This window comes from Hakea prostrata, chromosome 3 (genome assembly GCF_041222555.1).
Source record: "Hakea prostrata isolate BN-2017 chromosome 3, UWA_Hpros_2, whole genome shotgun sequence".
NCBI lineage: Eukaryota > Viridiplantae > Streptophyta > Magnoliopsida > Proteales > Proteaceae > Hakea > Hakea prostrata.
The window spans coordinates 62,882,446-62,893,929 of record NC_142602.1 but is presented as its reverse complement, the minus strand read 5'-3'; the positions used below and the strand labels follow the sequence as shown (position 1 = coordinate 62,893,929).

Below are 11,484 nucleotides of genomic sequence, written 5' to 3'. Positions count from 1 at the left end.
GGTGGGGAAAACTCCCGAGTGGCTACCCGAGCGAGGTCCCGAGTGTAACGCCATTGAATAATTCCATCTCATGAGAGTCTCACTTGGAATTTCATGAGAGGTGGGGAAAACTCCCGAGTGGCTACCCGAGCGAGGTCCCGAGTGTAACGCCATTGAATAATTCCATCTCATGAGAGTCTCACTTGGAATTTCATGAGAGGTGGGGAAAACTCCCGATGTGGCTACCCGAGTGAGGTCCCGAGTGTAACGCCATTGAATAATTCCATCTCATGAGAGTCTCACTTGGACTTTCATGAGAGGTGGGGAAAACTCCCGATGTGGCTACCCGAGCGAGGTCCCGAGTGTAACGCCATTGAATAATTCCATCTCATGAGAGTCTCACTTGGACTTTCATGAGAGGTGGGGAAAACTCCCGTGTGGCTACCCGAGCGAGGTCCCGAGTGTAACGCCATTGAATAATTCCATCTCATGAGAGTCTCACTTGGACTTTCATGAGAGGTGGGGAAAACTCCGTGTGGCTACCCGAGTGAGGTCCCGAGTGTAACGCCATTGAATAATTCCATCTCATGAGAGTCTCACTTGGACTTTCATGAGAGGTGGGAAAACTCCCGAGTGGCTACCCGAGCGAGGTCCCGAGGGTAACGCCATTGAATAATTCCATCTCATGAGAGTCTCACTTGGAATTTCATGAGAGGTGGGGAAAACTCCCGTGTGGCTACCCGAGTGAGGTCCCGAGTGTAACGCCATTGAATAATTCCATCTCATGAGAGTCTCACTTGGACTTTCATGAGAGGTGGGGAAAACTCCCGTGTGGCTACCCGAGTGAGGTCCCGAGTGTAACGCCATTGAATAATTCCATCTCATGAGAGTCTCACTTGGCTTTCATGAGAGGTGGGGAAAACTCCCGTGTGGCTACCCGAGCGAGGTCCCGAGTGTAACGCCATTGAATAATTCCATCTCATGAGAGTCTCACTTGGACTTTCATGAGAGGGGGGGGAAAACTCCCGTGTGGCTACCCGAGCGAGGTCCCGAGTGTAACGCCATTGAATAATTCCATCTCATGAGAGTCTCACTTGGACTTTCATGAGAGGTGGGAAAACTCCCGAGTGGCTACCCGAGCGAGGTCCCGAGTGTAACGCCATTGAATAATTCCATCTCATGAGAGTCTCACTTGGACTTTCATGAGAGGTGGGGAAAACTCCCGTGTGGCTACCCGAGTGAGGTCCCGAGTGTAACGCCATTGAATAATTCGAAGAGATAGATGTCGGCAATGAAGACGTGGATTTATTGAAAATCAAATGGTCTTTCGACTTTACCTGCAAATGTTACATATTTGGATTAATTCTATTGATAGAATTTCCGAAGGTTCATGGAATTCCAAGTTCGATCAATTGTCTCGCCCGTGGCCAAGCTTTTTAGCTTGTAGGTTCCTGGTTTCGTCTCTTGTTCGACGAGATAAGGTCCTTCCCATGTGGGTGAGAGCTTGCCTTGGTTTCTTGGGTCTGAAGCCGCAACTTTGCGGAGCACTAAGTCACCCATACGATGTCTTCTATTTTTTACACGAGTATTGAAGTATCCAGCTACTCGGCTTTGATATCTTTGATTCCGGTATTCTGACATGCTCCGTATTTCGTCTATTAGATCAAGATTACTCTTCAAGCCTTCTTCATTTGCTTCTTCATTGAAGTCAGTATATCTCTTTGATTCTGCCAATACTTCCACAGGGACAAGTGCTTCTGTGCCGTAGGCTAGCCGAAAAGGTGTTTCTCCCGTAGGAGTTCTAGTCGTGGTACGATATGACCAAAGGACGCTTGGTAATTCTTCCACCCATTTGGTTCGACTCGTCTCCAAGCGCTTTTTTATTCCATCCAACAGCGTCCGATTGGTTATTTCAACTTGCCCATTGCTCTGCGGATACGCCACGGATGATGTTCTATGCTCAATGTGATATCTTTCACAAAAATTCTTGAAGCCGGCTCCGATAAATTGCCTTCCATTGTCAGTCACAAGGATCTTTGGGATTCCAAATCTGTAGATGATTCTTTCTTGAAAGAACTTCTCCATTTGTTTCTCAGTAATGGATGAGAGAGGTTCGGCTTCCACCCACTTAGTGAAATAATCGATTGCCACGACCAAATATTCTCTATTGTTGGCGGCCTTAGGGAGCTTTCCCACCAGGTCCATTCCCCACATGGCGAAGGGAATCGGACTGGAGACAGATGTAAGAGGGACAGCCGGAGTCTTCGGAACAGATGCATGAAGTTGACATTGCTTGCATTTTCTGACATATTCCACGGCATCTTTCTGAATAGTCGGCCAATAAAGGCCTTGGCGTATTATTTTATGGGCCAAAGCTCGGCCTCCCATATGCGCTCCACATATTCCTTCGTGTACTTCGGCTAAGGCATATTGAGCTTGAGAAGGGCCAACACACTTTAGAAGAGGTTGTGTGACCGATCTTTTATAAAGTTGTTCTTCAATAATGGTGAACTTCGCTGCTTGATTTTTAACTGCCTTAGCCTCCTTGACGTCTTCCGGAAGGATATCATTCTTCAAATATGCTATAATTGGGCTCATCCAACTAGGCTCTTATTCAATATCCATCGCCTCGGCCTCCCGAATGCTAGGAATTTCTAACTGTTCAATATAAACGGCTGAGCCTAAGGTCGAATATTTGGATAAAGCCAACTTGGATAATTCATCTGCTACTTCATTTTCCTTTCTCGGAATTTGCTTTATCTCAAGATGATCGAAATAATGGCGACAATCATCAATTTTGGCTAAGTAATTTGCCATTCTTGTTTCCTTTGCCTCGTACACGCCCACGAACTTGATTCACGATCAAGCTGCGAGGTCCCCCGGACTTCCAATTCTCGGACTCTTAGGGCTCGGGCAAGTCTTAGTCCTGCTAAGTAGGGCTTCATACTCGGCCTCATTATTAGAGGCTTTAAAGTTGAATCTTAAAGCATAATGAATAGTGAATCCATCCGGGCTGATAAGCATTAATCCTGCTCCACTCCCCGAAGAGTTGCTCGAGCCGTCAACATGTAAAGTCCATAACTCTGGACCGGGTGAATTTTTTACTCCCGAACTAGGCATGCTATTCTCAAGAATGAAGTCGGCCAGAACTTGTCCCTTTATGGCTGGACGAGTTCTATACTCAATTTGATACTCGCTCAACTCAATAGCCCATGTGACCATTCTTCCGGCTAAGTCTGGGTTCTGTAGTATCTTCTTCAACGGGAAGTTGGTCAAGACTACAATTGGATGAGCTTGGAAGTATGGTCGAGTTTCCGAGATGCGATTACAAGTGCTAAGGCTTGTTTATCCACATCCGGATATCGTGTCTCGGCATCTATTAAAACATGACTTATGAAATAGATAGGGTTTTGTGAAGTACCTTCTTCTTTTACTAAGACCGCGCTTCGCCATTTGGAGAAATGGCTAAGTATGTGAATAATTGTTCTCCCGTTGAAGGTCGGGCTAAGAGAGGTGGAGTCCCGAGCTTCTCCTTCAATTTCTCGAACGCTTGCTGACATTCATCGGTCCATAAGGTATCCTTTGCCTTCCCGAGCTCTTTAAGAGCTTTGAAGAAAGGCAAGCATTTCTCACCCGATCGTGAGATAAATCTGTTTAAGGCTGCTACTCTTCCGGTTAGACATTGGATGTCTCTAACCGTCCTTGGTGACTCCATCTCGAGCAAGGCTTTGATTTTCTCCGGGTTTGCCTCAATTCCTCTTCGGGATACCATAAACCCAAGGAATTTTCCGGAAGAAACTCCGAAAGCACATTTCTCCGGATTTAGCCTCATCTGGTATGTTCTCAAAGTATCAAAAACTTCTTCAAGATCTTCCAGATGACTTCTTCGGACGATACTCTTTATGAGCATATCATCCACATATACTTCCATATTTCTTCCTATTTGGTCTTTGAAGACTTTGTTTACCATTCTATGATAAGTGGCCCCAGCGTTCTTCAACCCGAATGGCATTACTTTATAAAAGTAACTTTCTCGATCCGTCATGAAGGCCGTATCCTTCTCGTCCTTGGGATTCATCATAATTTGATTATATCCCGAATAAGCGTCCATGAAGCTCAATACTTCATGTCCTGCTGTAGCGTCGATCAAAAGGTCGATCCGAGGAAGTGGATAGCAATCCTTTGGGCATGCTTTATTCAAGTCCGTGTAATCTGTACACATTCTCCATTTGCCGTTGGCTTTCTTCACCATGACTACATTCGCCAACCAAGTTGGGCATTCTATGGGTTTTATAAAACCCGATTGCTCTAGTTTCTCCACTTCGGTCTGATGGCGGCATGTTTCTCGAGCGAAAAATTCCTTCTTTTTTGGATCATTGGAATTGCATCGTCCCTTATCCATAAGCTATGTTATGCAATTCTTCGATCTATTCCGGGCATGTCTTCGGCCGACCATGCGAATACATCTAGGTTGTTTTGGAGAAACTCGGTGAGTTCTTCCTTGAATTCCGTAGGTTGTTCGGACCCGATCATAGTCCCTCTCTCGGGAAGATCCGGATGAAGTTGAATTCGCTCAAGCTTTTCAACTGGTTCGGCTCTCTGCATAGCTTCTTCATCCCGGTCATCCCGAATTTCAATACTCATTGTATTGCCCGATCTCTCGGCTTTTTTGACTTTCTTAAGATAATTCACATAACATTGTACGGAGAGTCGCTGATCGAAGAGCACTCCCCGACTCCCGCTGTGGTTGGAAACTTCAACTTCATATGTGTTGGAGAAACCACCGCCCCTAAGGCGTTAAGAGTTGGCCTCCCGAGTAAAACGTTGTAAGCTGAAAGGTCCCGAACCACCATGAATGTTGCTTGGACGACTGCATCCCGAGGGGAGGTCCCGATCCTTAGATCCAATTGGATAGTCCCTTCGGTATGGCGGACGACCCGGCGAACCCATATAAATGAGTCCCGCATGGAGTCATCATCTCGTCCTCAAACTTCAATTTCTTAAATGCTTCATAAGATAGTAAGTCGGCGGAAGATCCCGTGTCCACGAGAACTCGGTGAACTTCTCGGTTTGCCAATTTCACTTTGATAACTATAGCATCGTCGTGAGGAGAAGTGACGCCCTTGAGATCTTCGTCGGTGAAGGTTATTGGATCTGGGCATAAGTCATTTCTTCGTTTTCTTGGCAATTGCATCGATCCAACGAACCGTGCCTTTTGCTTCGCCTTCTTAATGGATTCTTCCGTCGGATTTCCCAAAACGATGTAAATGGGGGAAAACTCCCGAGTGTCGGGTTTCTTCTCGGGATTCTTATCTGCCCTCTCGGGACTTTTGGATCTGAGTCTTTTAGTTGATCTAGGTGGGGACTTCTCTCGATCTTGTCGCTTCTTCGAAGATATTTTTCAAGTTGCCCCTGCTGGATGAGCTTCTCGATCTCGATCTTTAGATTTCTGCACTCATCCGTATGGTGACCGTAGTCTTTGTGGAAACGGCAATATTTTGTCATATTCCTATCTTCGGGTCGGGCTCTTATCTTGCCCGGCCACTTCAAGTTGTCATTGTTTCTGATCTGTAATAGAATTTCTGACCTCTTAGTATTAAGAGGTGTAAAGTCTCCATTAGCGAGTCTTTCTTTCCAAACTCCCTTTTTGTCATCTCTTGCCCGAGCATTTGAATTTTGACCTCTTTCTCCATAATTCTTCTTTTCCTTTACGCCTCTCGTGGACTCTTCTCGGGCTTCGATAACTTCGCAACCGTTGCTTGTTTTTGGCATTTCTTGAGAAGTGCTCCATAAGTCCTCGGCTTGTCTTGGAGTAATACCTCGAGCAAACGTCTTTGGGTTATTCCACTCCATAGTGCATTGTACGCCACCGTGTCATCCAATTCTTCGACTTCAATAGCCACTTTATCGAATCTGAGAAGAAAGTCCCGAACGGACTCATTTGGTTTTTGCCTGATGGCAAAAATGCTATCTGTTGTCTTCTTACTCCCGATGCAACTTCGGAATCGGGCAATAAATTTTCTCCCGAGTTCTCGAAAGTTTTGGATGGATCTTGGCGGTAGGCTAGAAAACCATTTTATCGCCGGGCCTTTGAGAGATGCCGGGAAAGTTCGGCATAATAGCTCATCTTCTCGGCCAATAACAGCCATGACCGATTTAAAATAACTAATATGTTCTCGAGGATTGGACTTACCTTCAAAGGGAGTGAATGTCGGCATGATAAAGTTCGGTGGAAGAGGTGCTCTCATGACTTCTTCTGAGAAGGGTTCTCTATCAACCACATCATAGTCGTCATCGAGGTCCCGAACATCAAGCCGTCTCTCCATGGCATCTAACCTTCTCCCGAGACCATGCGCCTCTTGACGCACTTGCGGAGACCGAACACTTCCGAGATCAGAATATTGGGAAGTTGGTCCATGAGAAGATCCATATTGACTAACCGACCCTCTCGGGTTATTAGATCTAGAATGGCCTCTTCCGTGGCTTTCTCCTTCTTGCTCCCGAACTCCTTCATTTCTGCGCCCTTTTCTAGGTAAATCTTGAGTTTGCCTAAGCCCAGCCAAACGGTGGAACACACTTCCCCTTGACCGATCCTCTCGGGGACGTGGCTCTTCAATATGCACTCCTTGAGATCTTTCTCCAACCCGTTCGGCTGGTCTCCTTGGTATTCTGGGATTTCTCTTTTCTTCATTCATCGGGCGTTGCCTATCCCGAGTCTGATGGACGGCTTCACGCCTTCGTCCCTCTTGGGTTTTTCTGGGGGGTCCGGATGGTACCCCGGTCTGATGGACTAAGCCTCGAACAACTCCTTGGAGTTCCAACATTTGTTGTTGGACTTCTCTTTGCATATTCTGCAAATCGGCCATTGTCATTTGGAATAGGAGGTTGACTCGAACCGCCTTCTCCAAATGGAGTTGGAATAGTTAACGGGGGATTCTCCGGAACTCCTTCTTGACCTTCCTCTGGAATAGGAATTTGTCGATCTAGAGAAGGGAGAGTTTGTTCTTCAACACGTCCGTTTTCTGTCTCCCTTTCTCTCGCTCGAGTGAGAATTTGAGAACTTGCCACCTGAGGTGTGGTACGTCTCGTCATGCCTTTTTGTGACGTTTCCCACAGACGGCGCCAAATTGTTGCGTATAGAACTTCTTCGAGAGTCGGATATTGAGATGACCACCTTAAGAGCTCTCCAACCAAGTTGGAATAAGCGGGGATGCCTGCACACACAAAGAAAGCAAGAACGGTCCGGCCTAGTTTTGGCCGGGGAACCGCCTCCGACGCTCAAATCAGGCCTAGGTAACAATAATGGTTCTTGAGAGAGTTCTCAAGAACGTAATGAGTAAGTACTCGGATGAAAGTTCTCGTTACCTTTCTCCATGTTGGAGGTAGGTTTATATAGAAGTTACCGGAGGCGGCGATTCCTTAGATTCCGGATCGATAGTTGAGGAGTGAGTGGAGTAGTGGAATAACGGCTCCTTCTTTGTCGCACTTTGATATTGCCGTTATGATGACTTACCTCCCCAATTCTCGGAATAGATATGCTGAGTGTTTATGCGTAACTAACTCTTTTTGACTTAGTCAAGAGAGTCTTCTGAGAAATGCTAGAGTTGGATATTTTTCCCAAGTGTGGCACTTCTCCGACGAATAAATGAACCTGCCCAAGAGGGATGTGTCTCTCTCAAATGAGGCCCTCGGGACCTTCTTCAAGGAAGAAATCAGATAACCAAGAGAGGTGTATTTGTCCCGAGTGAGGCACTCGGGACCCTTTATGAGGGAAGAGGATCATCAACCCGAGGGGGGTGCATCTCTCCCGAGGGGGGTGCCTCTCTCCCGAGCGGGGGTGTCTCTCTCCCGAGGGTAGAGGATCGGGACCATATTTCCCCACAACGGGGCAAAAAGGGGGGGGGGGGGGGGGACCGCGCCCCCCCCGGCCGCGCCCCCCCCCCCCCCCCAGGGCCCCCCCCCACCCCTGAAAGATCCAAAATACAATTCGTCTTGACAATGCGCCGCGAACCCTGTAAGTTCTGCTTTCCGTTCTACTTAGATTTTTTTTCTTCCTGAAAGTTAGTTAACAATATTAACTAGATCTGGTTCCAGTTTCTTACTTCTGTGACCTATTTGGAGGATCCATGGTGCTTGCTGTTCTCTATGAACACATGGGTTCTGATTTGAGTTTAAGTTGTTTTGTTTGATCATTCAGGGTTTTGTTTCCCTTTCTGTGAATTGGGTTCTGATTCTTAGCTTTTAAAGTTTTTTCTAGTTTTGATTTGTTTGGAGTTCTGAATTGGGACCCTCGATCTGGTTTATGATTTCTGGAGGAACGCTGGAGTGCGTGTAATCTGAGATTCTTGGGTTTTCGATGTGGAATTAATTTTATGTGCCAAATCTGGAGGAACCATTTTCATTTTTGATATCTGATGAGACGCCGCCTGACGGCGAACAATCCTCCCGAGTTAATGGACAAATCTACCGGAAAGAGTCAACAGTCTCGTCTTTGTTGGTTACTGTCTTTGTCCGTCTTGTTCTGGATATTACTTTTCTACTTTCATTTTGTTGTCATTGGAGATGCAATTGTTGATGAACCTGTTAAAGAGGCCAATCCATCACAAGGCCAGCAACCCAAGCCTCGGCGTTTGCCAGATAGTTATCCGTTCATGCGGGCTTTGAGAACAGTAGAGAATAAGAGTGATCCTTGCGGTGGAAGGTACATTTATGTACATGACCTTCCACCACAATTCAATGAGGAAATGCTGAAGGAGTGTAAGAGTCTAAGCCTCTGGACCAACATGTGTAAGTTCACCACCAATGCAGGGCTTGGGCCTCCACTGGAGAATGTTGAAGGTGTTTTCTCTAATACTGGATGGTATGCCACCAACCAGTTTGCTGTAGATGTAATCTTTAGCAACAGGATGAAGCAATATGAGTGCTTGACAAAGGATTCTTCGATTGCTGCTGCCATCTTTGTCCCATTTTATGCTGGTTTGGACATATCCCGTTACCTTTGGGGTTACAACACTTCTGTTCGAGATGCATCATCTCTTGCTCTGGTGGATTGGCTTGTGAAGAGACCAGAGTGGAATGTTATGGGTGGGAAGGACCATTTTCTGGTTGCTGGACGGATAACCTGGGATTTCAGAAGGTTAACTGATCAAGATTCTGACTGGGGCAGCAAGCTTTTGTTTCTTCCAGCTGCAAAGAATATGTCGATGTTGGTGGTCGAATCGAGTCCATGGAATGCCAACGATTTTGCTATACCATACCCCACCTACTTCCATCCAGCAAGTGATGCTGATGTCTTTCTGTGGCAGGATCGGATGAGGAAATTGGAGAGACCATGGCTTTTTTCTTTTGCTGGAGCTCCACGTCCTGACAATCCCAAATCAATTAGAGGGCAGATAATTGAGCAATGCAAGAATTCCAAGGTTGGAAAGTTATTGGAATGTGATTTTGGGGAGAGCAAGTGTCATTCTCCAAGCAGTATTATGCAGATGTTCCAGAGTTCTCTGTTTTGCCTTCAACCTCAGGGTGATTCTTACACTCGAAGATCAGCATTCGACTCTATGTTGGCTGGTTGTATACCTGTTTTCTTCCATCCTGGCTCAGCTTACACTCAGTACACATGGCATCTGCCGAAGAATTATACAAAGTACTCGGTGTTCATTCCAGAGGACGATATTCGTAAGAAAAGGATTACTATTGAGGAAAGGCTTCTCCGAATTTCTCCAGAGCAGGTGAAGATCATGAGGGAGGAGGTTATAAGCCTTATTCCGAGATTGATATATGCAGATCCCAGGTCAAGGTTGGAGACTCTTGAAGATGCATTTGATGTGGCAGTGCAGGCTGTTATTGACAAAGTTACCAAGCTGAGAAAGGACATCATTGAAGACCGCGAGGATCCTAACTTCATTGAGGAGAATGCCTGGAAGTATGCACTGCTAGAGGAGGGTCAACGCGAGGTGGGGCCTCATGAATGGGATCCTTTCTTCTCAAAACCGAAGGATAATGGTGCAGATTCAGATGGTTCATCTGCAGAAGCTGCTAAGAATTCTTGGAAGAATGAGCAAAGGGGTAAATCATGACTTTAGGGGGAAAAACTTCATTCTACAAATTCCATCAAGCATTATTGCGACAGTCAAGGGCTTGAACAATCCTAGCTCCAAGAGTGTGATGGGTGGCAAGTATGATACCTAATGAGATCCCTTTGATGAAACTTTTGAAAACTTGCCAATTAGCCTCATCTCACATTTGTTTAACCTTGTTTACAAGTAATCGTGGGAGAAATGTTCACCTTTCGGAATTATTGGGTTTCAGTAAAACTTATGTTCATTCCATTTTGCATTAATGTATTTTTTATTATTCTTTGAAGTGTTTCTCTCACAATAGGCTGTAATCATTGTTCCAGGGATTCTTTGATCTTTTCAAAGCATACAAGAATATATTTTGAGACTAGTAAGCATCATCATTCATCGATTTCTGATTACACCATCCTGGTTCAGCAATTCTCAATTACAAGGAAGTGTTAGAGGAGTCATTGCTGAATCTGTCTGCTTCTTCCCACAGTTGCGGGATAGATCCTTCACTCTTTTCATGTTTAAATATAAGAAAAATTCAGAGAAGAAATGAATCTGATATTTCTCTGTCAGATGTGGGAGGTTGTGGTTCGTGTATCGGTCAAGTGCTTGTTTGCTGAATGCTTGATTACATATTCTAAGTCTTGGAAACAATTTCTGGAAACAGGTTACTCTCTTTGTACAGTTGACCCTCCCTAGACCCCGCTAAAGGCAGGGTGATTGTCTAAGGGAGAAGTCATATTCATTAACATAAAAGAGATCTTGTTGTGTTATTGGCTTCACCATTCCTCGTAGCAGAGCATGAGTGCCTGTTATGTATGTGTTTTCTGAGATAGATTACCCTATCAAAATTGTAACTGGCGCTCATTTCATTGTTGCTATGAGCAACAGCATAGGAAATCTGCACCTTGGACCTTATTCTTGAGGTGGCATCAGGTGAGGCACTTGATACTCTACAATTGCTGGGGGAGGCCAAGAAGAAAGAAAGCAAACGGTTGCTCAGCATTGACAGAGTTGGCATGTACACGATATCACCAAGTTTTAACTTTTAACATAAAATTCACATAAACAACACTTTCTCTTTCATGGCTTTCCTTGTTGGCTTCCTAGCTAAACTGGTGATAGCCATAGAGGCAAGGCCAGACAAGGAGAGGAGGAAGGGTCACGATGCCCTTTAAGGCATGAATCTGACTGTTCCCACTGAACCCGCTTGGCCTACCTTGTCCTGGCTGGTTAGGACCCAATTCACATGCAAATCTTCATGCAGGCACATTATTTGCATAAATGCTTTTCATGCCTGAATCTCACTGAAACCTGACGAGACGATTAATTTGACTATGCCACCACCCCAGGTTGTAGTTCTGAGAACTTTAGCTGTTCTACTTGAATGAAAAGGTCACGAAATTTGCTGGCTTCTGACTGCTCACAACAGACTCCG

The 11,484-nt window shown here is 45.5% G+C and overlaps 1 protein-coding gene across 1 annotated transcript; it reads left to right on the top strand.

The window, feature by feature from the left end:
* The first annotated feature begins 7,952 nt into the window (after positions 1–7,952).
* LOC149022720 (xyloglucan galactosyltransferase MUR3-like) lies at positions 7,953–10,573 on the top strand. Its single transcript, XM_089150679.1, has one exon. It carries the CDS (start codon positions 8,394–8,396, stop codon positions 10,053–10,055), a length of 1,662 nt encoding a protein of 553 aa, XP_089006805.1. The 5' UTR covers positions 7,953–8,393; the 3' UTR covers positions 10,056–10,573.
* Positions 10,574–11,484: the final 911 nt, after the last annotated feature.